Below are 18,039 nucleotides of genomic sequence, written 5' to 3' on the forward strand. Positions count from 1 at the left end.
ATCCTTTAACACACACACACTCACACACACACACACCTGTTGTCAGCTGGAGGGGGCTGGTCTTTAGCTGACCAGCATGGATACACAATGGATGCTTCTGTGGCTTGGCGGGAGCAGGTGAGCAGATAGTATCTGCATTTATGTGCTCTCACACACACACTTCACTACATGCATGCACGCACGCACGCATGCACACACACACACAGACAGGAGGAAAGAGACACACACACACACACCTGCTAAGGAAATGAGCCTGCAGTCGGCCCCCACCTGGTCAGCCCCGAGGTGACGCAGAGAAAAACAAAAGGAAGGAAAGAGGCGACGAAAAAAAAGTAAGAAGTTTGAAAAAGGAGCCAACAGAGACTTTCTGTTTTGCAACTGAAAAAACAAAGATTCAATATTCAGAGCATGGGCATTGATATCTCTACAAGTAATATTTCTGCTTCTGAAACAACATGCGCAATTCATACTTCAATCCTCTGAAAATGTTGTCAGAGCAGGTGCAAAAAACTACAAGCTAACATGCAAGACTCTGTTTGTATATTCTGTTGTGTTCCAGGACATTTGAAGTCAAAGCTGTTTGAGAAGCTTATTTCATTTTCTAATCCTGAAACAGAGTAATGGTTAATTCAAGTTTTTCCTTCTTCAGATTTGATGTCACAAAGTAAGCTAAACCAACAGACAAATCATGAAAACAGATGACTGACACGCTCGCTGGCCTGTTCACACATGCGTAAAACCTCAAAAAAATCCCCCAAAAATGTTCAGGGTTAGCTGCATGTGTTAAGGCAAACGGCCAAATGAGTGTCATTTTGGTGACTTTGTGTGCATAACAAGTAGACTCACATTCAGCCAGATTGATTGTGCATGTTGCTACACTACATTTTTATTTCCATTTCATATTAATTCTGCAATATGTCGCTGCATTAAACTCACAAATCTACCAATAACTGGTGCTTGTTGTTGTGTTCTGATGTTTCTTATTTGGGTTACAGAAATTAACAAAACAGCTTTTTAATGACACTACTGACAACTGTGCAGGAGACGCGCTTAATTTCTCATGTTCTGTGTAATAAAGCACTAATGATTTAGTTAAAAGAACCAGTGTCTCTTACACCTACACCCCTCATGCTGAGGGTATGAGAAGAGTGATGTCATATGTCATGAAAGGTTTGTTAGTGTGGATGGACATCAGATCTGGAAAGGTGCTAAAACACTTGAAAACTTTTTTTTTTAAATACATTTAAAATTGAAGACGCAGTTGTGTTTAAATAGCAACTTGTCACAGGACAGTGATTATGCATGTGCTGCAGGGAGTAGTTACACACCTCCACTCAAGTCCGTCTATGAGGTGCTTTTATGAAAGGTCCCTGTAAAAATAAAAAAACGGTTTAGAAACAGCCTGTTTTAATTCGACAGGTTCAGAGAGACGGCTTAGATCTGGTCTTCATTAAAAAGTTGTGCGAAGGGATTCATTATTTCACAGTCACACTTAGAGAAGTTGTGTATGTGTGTGTGTTAGTGTGTGATGTAGAGATACTCTGTGACATGAGTCAGATGCTGAGGGAGTTAGATGCATATGCTGCTGAGTGCATTCTTGTCTTCCATCCTCTATTTATTTTTTACCACACTTGCCAGCCAGGCCGTAATAATCTCTGTGTATGAGCATGTGTGTGTGTGTGTGTATGTAAGAGTGTGTGTTGTGAGTGTGTGTGTGTGTGTGTGTGTGCGTGACTGCATCAGATGTGAAGCGATGCATTAGGCCTTTCTGATGCTTAGGTGTAAAAAATCCCATTAGAGCGAGCGGGATTGCAGATCGATACCTTACGGGATCCAGAGCGGCGCTGTGTGTGTGTGTGTGTGTGTGTGTGTGTGTGTGTGTGTGTGTGTGTGTGTGTGTGTGTGTGTTTTTGTGGTTGTGCGTGTGTGTGTGTGTGTGAATGTGGAAGTGCTTTAACACCTCTCAGAGGTGGATTAGTGCGCGACAGCATGGAGACACTGTCAGAGAGTGTTAGTGTCAGAGAGAGAGAGGGAGAGCAAAGTGTGGACCGAGAGAGTTTGAGCGAAGAAAAGAGGAACAGATGGAAAGAAGAGAAGCGGAAAAAAAAGAAAGAAGATGTGTCACTCCTGATGATGCTGTGTTTTTGTCCTTGGTTGTGTTACATTGAGGACATGAAGAAGAAAAGGAACAAAAAAAGAAACACTATAAAATAACACATCTTAAGTATTACGCAGTCTGTGTTTTGAAAGGCACAAAGATGAACGTCTGGTTGGAGTTTGTCCCTAAATTACTGATTTGCCTCACTAACTTAAAAGGTCAAACACACACACGCACACACACAGACAGGTGTTTTCAGTTATGGCTGATTAGAGCTGATGGTGGGCAGAGCTGAGAGTAACACAAGGTCACCAAACTCCATCACCTAACAGGAATGATAAAGGTGTAATTGTAACAGGAAGGTGGTTGTGTGTGTGTGTGTGTGTGTGTGTGTGTGTGTGTGTGTGTGTGTGAACTGAGAATTGGTGTAAAAAGGTAAAATAAGTGAAAACACCTGAGTGAGTGAGGATGATGGAGGATTGGGGGCTTAAAATGATCCCTTTAAAGCCTGGATTGTACCTATGTGGTGAAATCTATGCCCTGGCCTACGCTGTAGTGACATAAGTTGTAGTGACATAAGCTGTAGTGGCCTAAGATGTAGTGGCCTATATTGTAGTGGCCTAAGTTGTAGTGTCCGACTCTGTAGTGGCCTACGCTGTACTGGCCTATATTGTAGTGGCCTAAGATGTAGTGGCCTATATTGTAGTGTCCGACTCTGTAGTGGCCTACACTGTACTGGCCTATATTGTAGTGGCCTATATTGTAGTGGCCTAAATTGTAGTGGCCTAAGTTGTAGTGGCCTAAATTATAGTGGCATAAGCTGTAGTGGCCTATATTGTAGTGGCCTAAGTTGTAGTGTCCGACTCTGTAGTGGCCTACACTGTACTGGCCTATATTGTAGTGGCCTAAGTTGTAGTGGCCTAAATTGTAGTGGCCTAAGTTGTAGTGGCCTAAATTATAGTGGCATAAGCTGTAGTGGCCTATATTGTAGTGGCCTAAGTTGTAGTGGCATAAGCTGTAGTGGCCTATATTGTAGTGGCCTAAGTTGTAGTGGCATAAGTTGTAGTGGCCTAAATTATAGTGGCATAAGCTGTAGTGGCCTATATTGTAGTGGCCTAAGTTGTAGTGGCATAAGCTGTAGTGGCCTATATTGTAGTGGCCTAAATTATAGTGGCATAAGCTGTAGTGGCCTATATTGTAGTGGCCTAAGTTGTAGTGGCATAAGTTGTAGTGGCCTATGATGTAGTGGCCTATATTGTAGTGTCCTACTCTGTAGTGGCCTAAGTTGTAGTGGCCTATGATGTAGTGGCCTATATTGTAGTGCCCTACTCTGTAGTGGCCTAAATTGTAGTGGCCTAAGTTGTAGTGGCCTAAATTATAGTGGCATAAGCTGTAGTGGCCTATATTGTAGTGGCCTAAGTTGTAGTGGCATAAATTGTAGTGGCCTAAATTATAGTGGCATAAGCTGTAGTGGCCTATATTGTAGTGGCCTAAGTTGTAGTGGCATAAGCTGTAGTGGCCTATATTGTAGTGGCCTAAATTATAGTGGCATAAGCTGTAGTGGCCTATATTGTAGTGGCCTAAGTTGTAGTGGCATAAGTTGTAGTGGCCTATGATGTAGTGGCCTATATTGTAGTGTCCTACTCTGTAGTGGCCTAAGTTGTAGTGGCCTATGATGTAGTGGCCTATATTGTAGTGCCCTACTCTGTAGTGGCCTAAGTTGTAGTGGCCTATGATGTAGTGGCCTATATTGTAGTGTCCTACTCTGTAGTGTCCTACTCTGTAGTGGCCTATGCTGTAGCGGTCTTCGCTGTTGCCTACACTGTCCTGAGTACTACCTGTGTACTGGTGTGACCGCACAACATCATCTGCTTGTGTTTACAGGAAACAATAATGACCGAGCACATCATGTTGGGTTTTGAGCTTAATATCTTATTTCTGCTTCTTGAAATGACCAAAAAAATCAAAAATTAAAAACACTGCTTTTATCCTAAAAAGAAGAATTTAGTGACAGTTCCTTTGAATTGAAACAAGCTCTTGCGGGATATATTTGTGAAGCTTCTGCCAAAGAAAGTTTGACTTTTTTTTCTACTTTTCCTGGCTTTATTTTTTGAGATAGGACATAGAGTCAGAAGAAGTCAATGCTGCGTGCGTGTGTCAGAGTGTGTGAGGTCAGTGTGCGGCTGTAGCACTACTTCCCCTTCACATCTTTAAGTGGCGGCGGGCCCAGCAGACAGACTGCAATGGGCGGCCTGGCAGAGTGCCCGCCTCAGATTGAGGTCATGGGAATGAGAGGGTGGCACCAAAGCAACTCCCCCTACCCGACCCACCCTCCCTCACCCTCACCCCCTGACTGGGACACACTGCTGCTGTGTGACATGAAAGTGTTTGTACATGTGTGTGTGAGTGTTTTCACACTGGAGATGAACATGGAACGTCGACATGATCCTGTGTTTCAACAGCTGGTTCACACACACACACACACACACACACACACACGCACACGCACACGCACACACACACACACACAAACAAAATACACATACATTAAAACATTTTCTCCCCACTTTCAAAATTAAAAATGACACTAATCACTCTGAAAGTACTAATAAAAAGAATGATTGATTACATGATTACACACACCAACACAGCTTCTCTCTCTCTCACACACACACACCCACATACAAACACACACACACTCACACACTCCAGTGGGTAGGCGGTAGGGTGAACGCGTGGCAGATGCCCGACACATTGGTGTCCGTTCAGTCACTATAAAGAGCAGCTGCTCAGTCTTCACTGCCCTCTGGCTCTGCACACACACATGCACACACACACACACACAGTCACATGGATGCACAGGCACACATGCACTTGTGCGCTGTATAACACTAATGCTGGAGGGCATTCCATCTCTCACAGATTATAAGTGCGCCAACACAAAACACATAACCCACACACAAACACATAAAGAGACAGACGACACACACACACACACACACACACACACACACACACACACACACACACACACACACACACACACACACACACACACACACACACACACACACACACACACACACACACACACACACACACACACACACACACACACACACACACACACACACACACACACACACACAAAGACAGATAACAGCAGCACAAAAACCTGATCAGCACTCACCCATATCAATCCATGTCACTCCCTGATCTCAGTCACGCATGCACTCGCCATAAATCCCTACATGTGGCTAAACCATTCCCGCCCTGCAGTCCCCAAAGCCTCACACTCTCATACAAACGTACAGAAACACACACACATGCAAGTCAACACACTTCCTGAAGTCTTAAAAGTGACTAAACGATAAATCTCAAAGATGTTACAGAAGAGAGACACAAAGAGTGGAGAAAGAAAATGGGGGGAAAAAAGGAAGAAACATTTCCATCAATTGAGTTTCCTTTCATGCTCAATACAGTTGGTTAATTAATCAGTGGGCTTGAAATAATTTCAGCCATTCATTAATCAAAGATTCTAAAAATCTTCTTATTTGAGCTTTGAATTAAGTAATGATTAAATATTTTTGATGTTTGTATGTCTCGTTAGACAAAACAATGTAAAGACAAAAAGATGATCAAAGTCATGGACCTCATTAATCTTCAGACGGCACCAAATCTGTCATTTCAAAATATTCACAGGCAAGTCAAATGTATGTGCCACTTCTTTATTACCAACACATATTGCAACTTCAATCTCAATATGTTTTCCTTTATTCCCTCACTTTTTGTACTTCACCATTTTCCAGCCCATTTTATTCTTTATAATCTGTAGCTTCTCTGAATGGAGGCAAAAACAGCAACCCACACTGGGACACACAGCTGATTTGTAACATGCACATTTGTACTTTTATTGCTCTAGAAAAAAAACCCTCAAATATTAGGAGTTAATAATCATTTTGAAATAGTTTGGAAGTGCTCCAGAAAGTTATCTTTTGTGATAAAGCAAAGGCAAAAATCTGTATAATTTGCATTGTGTATTACAAGATCTACTATACATAGGTATAGCTTGAATATCATTGGCAAAACATAAATTAAATTCCAATTCTTACCCCTCAAATAAATTAACAAATTCCAAATATGTCAATGGAGTACCATGACAGTTTTGTACTTATAGGAGCCATGATGTGTATTTTAACTTGGTTAATTATTTGTCCAAAAATGTGCACTTGGGTGTGGTCTTACCTTATTTTACCTGTTCAGGTGTGTGGCGGGAGTGTACCAAAGAAGGTAAGTGGGTCTGAATATTTTCTGTCCACTGTCATTGTAATCATCATTTTTTGGGGAGACTTTTGTATGTGGTGTTTTTGGCCAAACTTGTGAACCATCAAAACGTATCTGAACTTTGATATGATTTTTAGTAAAAGTCACAGTTACAAGCCACCTAGTCTCTCAGCAGCATTTTGAGTCATAGCCACCACTATACCACCAAAAACACTCCTAATATTGGGTCACATTTATTCTAAGGCTTCCATTGATAAAATCTGTCTGGGGGTATACATCTCAAACTACCAAGAGATATTCCAAGAATTCCAGGACCTGTATGTAAACCATATTTAAGTATGTTACTCGCCCAAACTCAAACTTCCTTTTCTTTCAGATTCTCCGGCAGATCGTTTTTCTCATCCTGATAACAGCTCAGCGGGTTCCCTTTAGCCTTGAATGCTGGTGATGACAAAAACTAAATAGAGTGCCGATGACCACAGAGATCTGCTGTTAAGTTCTGTCACCAACCAAAGGGTCACCAAACACACCCTGAGGCGATGGACAGGATGGGTGGAGGAGGGGGGATAGGGAGGCAGCAAGGTGACAAAGGTGGCTATTGATGAAAATAAAATCAAGAGAGGAGGAATGAAGGGATGTGGGAGAGGAGGGTGGGGGGGGGGGAGGTCACGGGAAATGAGGGTTTTTGTCTTTAAGGAAGAGATCGGATGGCTGGGCATCTTTCTGGCCTGTGCGATCACCGTTGTCAGTGCGGCCACTATAGCACAAAAATACAAGGGCCCTTTATGAGGCCGGGAGGTAATTGTGGGGTATAGGTTACTTACTGGGGTATGTGTGTATTAGAAAAAGAAAGGGAGACAGAATACCACAGCACAGGTGCCTACTCTTTTAAATGGCTGCTCAAGTATGAAGAGGGAGGGAAAGATGGCAGGCAGAGTGTGTGTGTGTGTGTGTGTGTGTGTGTGTGTCTGAGTGAGTGTGTGTGCAGGTGTGTGTGTCGTCTTTTTTTTATTCACTCATTCATAGCGCTCTCTTTCATTCTCCTCCAGCCCCTGTGAGAACAATAATGCACGGGAAAGCCCCTTCTCGCCTCAGGGTGGTGGTGCTGATGGTGGTGGGGTCACAGGGACAAGAGGGGCACTGTGTTGGTGATGCTAACAGGTGCATGCCTGCTTTCACACAAAAGAATGATAGAAACCTTGTTGTGTTTGTGCAAGCTTTAGTTCACTGGCAACACATAAGACACAGTTAAAGATTCTACTGGCCATTTGAAAATGATCTTCTTTTTTTCTTCTTCTCATAATTAAATTCCATTTATTTTACTTGGGTTGAAAAATACAAATTGCAAAGACTATCCATACCTTGAGTTCCCACCATAGATTGTTTAAAAGATGGACGGCTGGACATTCCCAAAAAGTGAGGCCAAAACATTCAGAGCTCCCCCTACTGACTAGCTGTGTCTAAAAGTGTGTTATGAACACGTCTTTGTCATTGAATCTGAGGCCTTACTTAACGGTTTAATGTAAATTATATAAATGCTGTTCATCCTTACAGCAGATGTCACCTTGCTAAATTAATCCATGACACCGGACACTGAAGCTGTTGTGGAGGTTTGTTGTGGAGCTACATCCCACTGAGACATACGATGTTTACGTGAAACAGAGAATCTGAGTAGGTGCACACACACACACACACAAACACACACACACACCTACCAATACACACATGCTCACAACCACACACAGCGTCAGTGATGGTAACTGAGCTGTGATAATGTGGGGTGGATGTGGCTAATGGCTGATAGCTGCTGATCCCACACTGATTAACTGACTGTTTTACAGGATGCTGCTAATGGACTGACACACACTCGACTCGAGTCGCAAGGGCAAAGATACAGTAAACACACATACACACACTTACATGACTCAAATGCAGAAGCCCATGGTCTGCAACACAAAGCTTCAAATCTCTGTAGGTACTCCTATACAGCATTATGTCTAGCTAAGCAGATTTGATGCAGAAATATAATGCATGCTTAACTTTGACAATGTAAATGTATCATTCCTTGATTTAATGGTTTATTTTTGACAGTTAAACAGGACATTGCTATTTTTTTTACCAGTATATGGACTGCCATATTTCAAACTCTAGCCCCAATTTGCACATTTACTATTGTTAATTAGAAAACAGAGTTCAGTTCAGTCCATGCAGCTACCTGCTTTATCCCAGCCTGAATCAGAGAGCAATTGACTAAGCCACCAGGTATCTGACAAGTTGGGGAATGATGCACAACCAATACTTTACCTTAGTAGGCCAATACCAAGTATGGGATTAAAATATCTAAACATGCATGATAAATATTGTTCAATAGGATCACAGGTTAACTCACACTGCGATACAATACAAGGCCAACTTAACAAATATCACAATCCAGTGATCAATCTGTGATATTCGATGTATTGCAAGACAAACAAATAATGATACATCATGATATCTGATTTCCTTCAAGTATAAAAAATGTGACTAATTAATGTATTCACTGCATTCCGGTGTCCTTTTCACCTACTATCATGCTTCATCTTTTTCTTTACCCAGCTGTGGTCTTCTTCTTTTTTTCTCCCAGTGTCAATTTCTCCTTTAACCAGTTAGCTGCCATACATGTCTGCCTTCATTCATGTTTTTATGAGAATTGTGAGGAGTCATGAATATGTGGCACAGTGAGTCAAACTGGTTGGGAAATCTGTTTAGAGTGCCATTTTTTAAATTCAATTCAGGATATAATGCACCAGTGATTTGATAATTGCACATTGTTACACACGAGTCAGGATGAGGAACACACATCGGCGTAACTATATTTTGTCCCACCTGGAATCCTAAAGCTCGTCTTTACTTTCTTTTTCAGAGAAAGAAAACAAATCCTAATCCTTTAATGGTCTCTTATGTCAATCAGTGCAGCGGTCTTACTCCAACACACTCCCAGTGCCAAAGTCCAGTAGCTCTCTAAAGTGTCTTCAGCGTTTTGTGATAAGACCGCTCCATCTCGTCCTGCCTGCTCTGCCGCCAGCTAACACACTATCACTGATCTACCGCCACAGATAAATCACACACACACACACACACACACACACACACACACACACACACACACATACACACACACACACACACACACACACACACACACACACACACACACACACACACACACACACACAAAGTGAGGCAGAGACGTGGCGACAAAGACAAGGACATACTGTACACAAACACACACACACTCACAGACACACACACACTGAAGATGACAACAACAAAAACAACATGGCTGACGCAACATGAAGGGGTTTTTGTTGTTGTTTCCTGTTTTGATGCAGGGTGGCTTTATTTGCAGAGTCAAAACACAACTACAGGAGTGTGTGGAGCCGGCCTGGATGATTTATCAGGTCAAACACACACACACACACACACACACACACACACACACACACACACACACACACACAGGTAAGATTAAATACTCTTTCTTTCAGTCTTGCTGTGTTATCTCTCTTTCAGGTCTGTCTCCTTTTCTTTCTCTCTCTCTTGATACGACCTCCTGGGCCACAAAATGCCACTGTGTAGTCTAGCTGGGGCTGAAGTCGCCACATACACACACATACACACAAACACACAACTTACATGCACCCCACAGCAAGGCCTGGGGTGCAGATGGGGGGTATTGATAACAGCTACACATTGATCCTGTATATTTTGCGGCTGGTGGAAAGTGAGACAGCAGCGTTGGTGTCGGGCTCCTTTGTCCCCTCTGCAGAGACAGATATGCTGAGTCAAGAAGCCATGACTGGAAGCACTGTACAACATACAGAGTGTGTGCTTGTGTGTGTGTGTGTCTGTATGTGTGTGTGTGTGTGTGTGTGTGTGTGTGTGTGTCCATGCAGATGGCGTCCCATCACCTCAGGGAAACAGAGATAAGCAGAGTGTATGGGCTGAGATAAGATGGGAGCAGACACTGGGGAGACTGACTGACTGTAAGTGAGTCACTGTGGAGAAAACTGCAGCTTTTTTATGACCTCGCTGAGCCCGAGGACTCTGAAGGAAACACTTTACTTCTGAAAGAAAGCATGAGCAGACAACATGCACACATCCCATAGTAGCACTGTCACGATACTGAACGCTTGTATGATGTTACATTTAACTTCACATTAGGGCTCAGCGATAAGACTAAAGATGTAATATCAGTCGATATCATGTAAATGTATCATTTTTTTTCAAAATCAAAGGCTGATTGTTGCTCCTGAGTGAAAGTTTCCATTTCGCTCCAAACGTCTGTGCACTTGCTTTTCCATATCCCCGCAACATGATTGGCTGTTCATCGTCTTTTTCTTCTTCTCTTTAATATTGGGTGCTAACAAGCATCAAAGGTGAATTAGCTCCTCCCCTTTCTCAGTGTTTGAGTGGTGTAATTAAAGGTTTAAATCTATCAAACTTTTATCAAACATTTACTCTATTTATATTAAGAAAGATAATATTGCGCTAATCCTCTTTATCATTTTATTGCCCAGGTTCTACTTCATATTTGCCACTTTATTTTAATTGTGTCTGTCTCTCTTCTTTTCTTCTCTGACGCAAAGTTTTATTTTCATGAGCAGGCTGACGTTTAATGTACATGACCTCTCTCTTAAAATGTATATTATTGTAATTACTCGTCCAGAAACTGTGATCAGCAAAGTGTCCCACAGCAGTTGTCATATATCCAAAAACAGCTAAATGTACAGTGCCATAATCAGAAAAAAATAACAAAACAGAGAATTGTCAACCAATCACAGCTTTGCTAAAATGACAGTAGTGACTTATCCCCACGCCCATAGTGAAACCATCTATATGTGAAATACACAGTAGTCTTTAATTGTCATTTTAACTGACATAGAGATGAAAGATTTTGAAGTTACAAAGTGTTGCCACAATATCAACGTCTCTGGTGGTTTCAAGCCCAACAAAGGGGCTGCTATCAACCTTCGATCAGTGAAATCTAAACGGTGACAGCACGCTCAGAAATGTGTCAACCTATCTCAATGTCAGCTCTATCCTCACTCTTTTTTTAATTCTGATTATTAACACAACTGGAAATGCATGATGACTTCTCATTGTTCTCAGGCTGGTAACATGTTAAGCTGCTTTATACACACACACAAAAAAAAGTTGTCGCTCTCAGCCTTCACACTCTTATTGGTAACTTCTGCCACACACACACACACACACACACACACACACACACACACACACACAGGCGTGCTCTTCAGAGGGTGAGACAAAAGTGATGTGTGTGCGATAAGAGGCGGCGCCACAGCAGTGACAGGACACAACACTAAACCCTCTCTATGCACACACACACACACACACGCACACACACACACACACACACGCACACACGCGCACACACACGCACACACACGCACACACACGCACACACACACACACACGCACACACACACACACACTGATAAGCATCACCTCCATCCCTGGGCCTGGCTCTGTCCTCTTGTCTCTCTCTCTCTGCTCTGAACCAGTTAGAGAAGAAACTGAAAACACAGAGGACAGCAGCAGCAGATAGAGGAACAACAGATAGGACTTTGGGCGGATAGAAGGATGCAGATAGAGACGGAGAAAGAGGAGGAGGATAGTGAAGGTCAGGGGATTAGACACAGGGGGAGCTGTAGGTCTGTATCATAAAGTCAAGCTCTACAAGAAGCTGCAGCCTCAATTTACAAATTTCAACCTTTGACACCTTTGGAGCCAAAGTAAGGCATAGATATGAATGAAGCTGACAAGATCTGCATTCTTAAAAAAACATTTAAAAATGGCTAAAGAAAGAGTTAAATGACATTCTGAGCCACAGAGATATCGTAAAGTTTAAGAAGGACTGAAATGACATTTGTTGATATGCATGCTACCGGGTACGTTTGGAATTAAAAGAACTGTAAAACAAAGAGAAGAACCCATATAGCAGACTCTGCTGGTGACGGAGAACTGCTAATGTAATACAATGAAACTGAATTTAAATGATATTGATATCGGCACATATTGGAGATAAAATTAGCCGATACTAACAGTCACTGGATATGCTAATATCGGCCGATATTATCAGCTGGCCGATAAATCAGTCAGGCTCTTGTCCAAATGTCAATTATGTAACCTTATTTTAAAATTGTCCACCACTCTGAAGTCTAAAGTGATCCAACAGTTGGACACCTGTTCAAAGACTGAAGGCCAAACAATGCAAAGACTCTGTGAATCGGCCTACAATAAAAGCATGTTAAGGCTGGCCATCGGCATCCCCTCTGATCCTGACCACGCTCTGTTCACAGAATATGAACTATTACCATCAAACCGGAGATATAGGCTCCCACGTTTTAATAAGGTTAGACTGGAGCACTCTTTTGTTCACCAGTCAATTTCTGAAATTGAATGATGAGCTGAATCCCCAAACAAAGCAAGTTGAAGGCCTCTGAATGTTTGTTTGGTGTTTGAGTGTTGTGTCAGATGTTTGTATCTTGGTATCTTCTCTTATTTTTTTATGTTGCAAGTGGAGCTGCTGTGATGCAAGAAATAATTCAGACCTGTCTGACAATAAAGTTCTATCAATCAATCTATTAATCAAAATGTTCTCATCCATTAATCATTTTTACACCAAAGGAACATACAAATATTACTGACTAAAAAACTATTTTATTTTCTACCTGAGGAAGATGACCATTACCAGTAGCTCACCATTATTGATGATTAATAAATCACATCTGTGTATCTGTTTACTCACTAGTTCAAACCCTAAAAAGTTTTCAATTATTAAAGTACTAATCTTCAGACTCCCTAAAATAACGTTGAAATGAACTACTAAAAAACTAAACTTTTAATAAAAATGAATGAGGAATTAAAAATCCAAACTAATGTTGTGTTCGATACTTCTGTTAATATGTAATATGCAAAGAAGAGTACCCCATCCATGGAGGCAACAGTCCTTGTATCAGCGGCCTTGGGTTCATGTCGGAACCCGGCCTTTTGCTGCATGCCGTCCACCACTCTCTCCTCCTGGCATTTCCTGTCTCTCTCCAGCTGTCGTTGCTAAAGAAAAAAGTCTACAGGCCCAAAAATAACACTTAGAAAAAACAAATAAAGAAAAGAAATTGGAATTTTGAGAGAAAAAATTGTGTGACTGTGTTCTGTATACGCTGCTTCATGTTGATTTCCAAAGAAAGAACTGTGCTAACAAATGTTCATATCTGTGATTATCTACTGTGTGTCGGAACGTGTTGAGTATGTGCAGAAGAAAAACACACGCTATCAGTGATGTGAAACTATTTGCGACACACCTTTTAGTGACACGAGCTGTAAATATTTCCTGACACCTGAGTGAAGGAGCCGGAGCGTCTGTCCGTCAGCCTCAGATCACACGAGTGAAGCTTCTGTCACAAGACGCAGCAGATAATGTTTGCAGACGCCTCCTCTATCTCTTTCATCACACAAAAGGCAACAGGATATAATGTCACACGGTAAGTGAGGATTCCTCCACCCGCAGCAGCTCTAAATACCACGCTTAATCCAAACACACACAAACATCTGCACGACCCGCGTAACAGCAGGACAGTTTGAAGGGTAAAAGACATATTCTAAAGGGAAAATCCTCTCGTGTGTGTGATTGGATTAGCCAAACATCGTAACAAGATTACAGGAGACATGTAAAGGGACATCAGAATCACTTGAACCGTATCAATCCTGTCTGATGGCTGGAAGACTTCACAGGCCTCCTCAAACAACAACAGAGGATTTTAACACAGAAAAAAACACAATGAGGATGCAGCAGAACACCCTGAAGTCTGCAAAACCTGGATTAGTAGTAGGTATTTATAATCTACAAGTAGTAGTGGTAGATACAAGATAAGGGAATCCCATAGCAAACACACTCATTTTGATTTCACAACCAGAGGACTTGCTATAAAGGAAGAACTTTTGTAGGAGAATATGTGATTATATCATGAATTTGAGAACCCTTGAGAGTGTTTTTTATGCTTTTATTTTGTATTTTTTAAACCGTAGGGTACTTTACATTCTGTTTGGAAATAATCCTGCTTTTATTTTGAAAGAAAATAAGGAACTTGTGGTAGAGAAAAGGTTACAACATTAACTTAACCACTGAATAAGGGACCTCGGTATGGATTCAAAAGTAAATCAAAACAGCTAAAGAGGACGGTAAAAAAGTTAAATGTTTGTCGTCATGAGGCGGGTATTACTTTGGACTTCAAAGTAATACAATCAACTAAGCAGTCTAAGAGGTTTTTTTTTTAAAGTGAAATCACATCATGTCTAAAGCGTCAATGATGACAACCCTAGTCTTAATAATAAGCACAGATTTTCCATCCCCATATAAAAAAAAATGTCTTTGTAAATGTTGAATACAAAAAGTTAAAAGTTGTCATGTTTGTAATGTTTTCTGAAGGTGCCATGTTTGTGCATTTTTTTAAACCTTGAAAGAAAAAAGCCATGTGCAAAGGGGTTCTACATGTTGACAAGTTTTTATACTATAATGATTAAAGTGACAAAGAATTATGTGCTAATACAGGAATAGTTTTTTCCCCATACTGAGTCGGTAATAGATATCACACTGACGTATAAGCTTTCAGCATTGTGACGAGTCTGAAGTGAAGGGATTGATGGCAGTAAAACACAACTGAATGAAACGGCCACAAGACAATGAAAGTGGAGTAGAATAAACTACGACTGAATGAGGCAGGTAGGAGTACGATGAAACAGAAGAACCGCAGATGCATCACAGAGGAGTAGAGGAAAGGATGGAGATACAGCAGAGTAAATCGATGAAGTCTCCTACCTGTTCCTGCGTCCATGATGTTGGGCTGTCCTCTGCGATCCGGCACCAGGCGTGACGAGCCGGGCATGCTGACGGGCTCTGAACGGACCGGCTGGATCCTGCACACACAGACAAATATTACAATTATTACCGACAGAAGGACCTCGGATGGATGTTTGGGCCATGGGTGATGAACGTCACAGTACCTGAGGCTGTGTAGGTCCAGGTCATCCGTGTCAAAGTCTAGAAGAGGCTGCTGGACGTCAGTGGGGCCCTGGGACTGAAGGACTGAGGACGAGGACGAGATGACTGTGGTTTGTCCTGAAGGGTGGATGGTCTTAAACTGGAACTGAGGGCCCATCCACAGGCGCCGGTGGGGCCCTGTGTGGGTCACGATCTCTACCTGAGATGGCAAAAGGTAATGGCCAGTGAGAGAGAGATCCATTTGACGTCATTTAAAAAATATAACCAACAAAGAACACTAAAACGTCGTCGCCTTCTCAAGTCAGCACCAAAATGACCCAACGGTTAAACTAATCATTATTTTCATTGTGACTCCAAAGAGGCTCAGAATGACTACCAATTGCACTTTACTTTCTTCAAACAGTGAATGTTAAAAGCCCGATCTCAACTCCCACACTTTGAAGAACTCTGGTGAACTCAGCCACCTGACATTGAACTAAAAGCCTCCTGAACTCCTGCATCACTGAAAGTCTGACGCTGAAGTCAGAACACGTCAAGGTCTTGTGTGTGTTGGGAGATGCTGGCGGCATGATGTGAGGCCTTCCCAGAGGGATAATATGAGTGTGACACCAGCAGCAGCATGGCAGCCAGGCTGAGGTGAGGCCTACTGGGAGAGTAAGATGGCACTGGCGTGGCAGGTGGTCCATGGGCGCCCAAGCTGAGTGGCACTAATGCGGGCAGAGAGGGGGGGGAGGGGAGGTGGAGTCATGAACATTGGGACTATTACTGCCTCCTCTGCTCTCCATCTCCTCTCTGCCGAAAATTTACTCTCTAACCGTGTCCTGCCTTGGACTCTCATTTTAACCGCTCTCCCACGCTAGCTCTGACTTTTCAACTCCCTGCAGCACTTAGCACGCCTCTTGGTGTCTCGCTGCTCACATTTCATTATCTTTACTCTGTACGCGTTCGTCTCTCACCTCAGCCCAGCTCTCAGCTCGCAGCTCACAGACACGCTTCACTCTGGCTGCCAGGTGCCAACATCCCAGAGACCAGTGAGAGCTCGGGACTCTTAATTCTCACGTGTCTGTGTTTTAACACTTATATATGCACATGCATGTTCAGATATAGGCAGCCTGTCACAGCTGTGCAAACTAGGCCACTGAATGACGGAAGAGGATTGTCACTCTGTGTGTGTGTGTGTGTGTGTGTGTGTGTGTGTGTGTGTGTGTGTGTGTGTGTGTGCTCTGCCAGTTAACACCACCAATGTCACGCCCAGCCGCGGAGCTGAACAGCTGCCAGTGTGCCCACTTTGCAGAGGGATGGACGGCCCAGATGTTGCAGTCCAGTGGCATCCACCTCCCACTGTGTCCCTCTTTGGACACAGCTGAAGGCTCGTTGCTTATTTTTGCCCTTACAGACCCTGTTCCCTGGGCGGGGCAACAGGCCAGATCAAGCTTAATAACGGGTAAAAGGCTTGTTTGGTGCCTCTCAAACATCCAACCAGTTTAAGCAGTATCCCTGTGTAGGGATAACAACATTTCATTTTGATTGATTTTGATATCCATATTGATACTCTTGAATGATCTGAGTCCTTATCGATACAACTATAGAAACTTTTCCACTATTTTGGCAGTTATATTTGTTGGGGCCATTTTTGCCTTTATTGGATAAACAGCTGAAGAGTGACAAAAAAATGTTGGGAGGAGAGAGTAGGGGATAACATGCAGAAGAAGGCAGAGGTTGGATTCGACATTGGGACATACGGGACATAACCGCTTGGCCATCCGGTGTCCCCCTTTGCAGGAACTTCCCTGTATCATTTCCAATTCATCAAGCAGTTGTACCTGACATGTTCTTGTCTTTCTACAAAGTGTAACAGATGTGGAATAAAAACTACCATGTATAACCGGTCTCTGATATTCTGAAACGTTCCATAGGAGCTATTTGCAGACACACTTAAGAGCTCTAATGTTCTCCTCCAACCACTGACAAATGCACCACTACCACTGTACTGACAGGAAGTTACCAAAAATCCAGGTTAGTGCAATGGATAGTTTTGCTCCTGGCAAACTATCATGGCAGATATGAACCAGGCCCTGTGCAAGCTAAGTGGGTTGCATTTTAACCAATCAATTATGCATGCAGTGGAATTATTGATGGTGCAAATGTAGTGGGTTACCTGCCTACACCAGAGATGAGTGCATTGAGGGTTAACCAAGCTGAAAACATCAAGGTGTGTGTTTTTCAAACAAGGCCTGACCAAATAGTAGGAACATGTCGGCACAACTTTGGGCGGCTTTTGAGACAAGAGAGAAGCCACAAAGTGAGTTATGATATCTGACGGAGCAAGAGGAGGAAATCTGTAGGAAAGAAAATAATCAAAAGCTGCTTCCTGCGTGTCCAACGTGTACAGACCATATCATGTCAAAGTAGAATAAAATGGTGTGAAACGTGTTGACAGATTTTATGGGTTTTTAAAAAATGTGAATGTCACTTAAATAGGATGAGGCTGTTCAATATGGAGATCAGACCTTTGGTTCCTCCAATCTAGGCCTGTTTACCAAAGGTTGGGTAAAAAGTAGTTCTTCAAATTCTCAGTCCCCTATCACTCTTTTTT

General features: G+C 42.4%; 1 protein-coding gene across 3 annotated transcripts in view; it reads right to left on the reverse strand.

Annotated features, from left to right (window-relative positions):
• The window catches only part of bcas3 (BCAS3 microtubule associated cell migration factor), a 337,447-nt gene that overhangs the window by 198,678 nt on the left and 120,730 nt on the right, over positions 1–18,039 (reverse strand). For all 3 annotated transcript variants that reach the window (XM_061046080.1, XM_061046078.1, XM_061046081.1), the window contains 2 exons: positions 15,446–15,642; positions 15,261–15,358 (listed from right to left, as the gene is read on the reverse strand). In XM_061046080.1, coding sequence (XP_060902063.1) covers positions 15,261–15,358; positions 15,446–15,642 — 295 coding nt within the window. The remainder of the gene's footprint in view (positions 1–15,260; positions 15,359–15,445; positions 15,643–18,039) is intronic.

The sequence above is a fragment of the Labrus mixtus genome, chromosome 9 (genome assembly GCF_963584025.1).
Source record: "Labrus mixtus chromosome 9, fLabMix1.1, whole genome shotgun sequence".
Taxonomy (NCBI): Eukaryota; Metazoa; Chordata; class Actinopteri; order Labriformes; family Labridae; genus Labrus; species Labrus mixtus.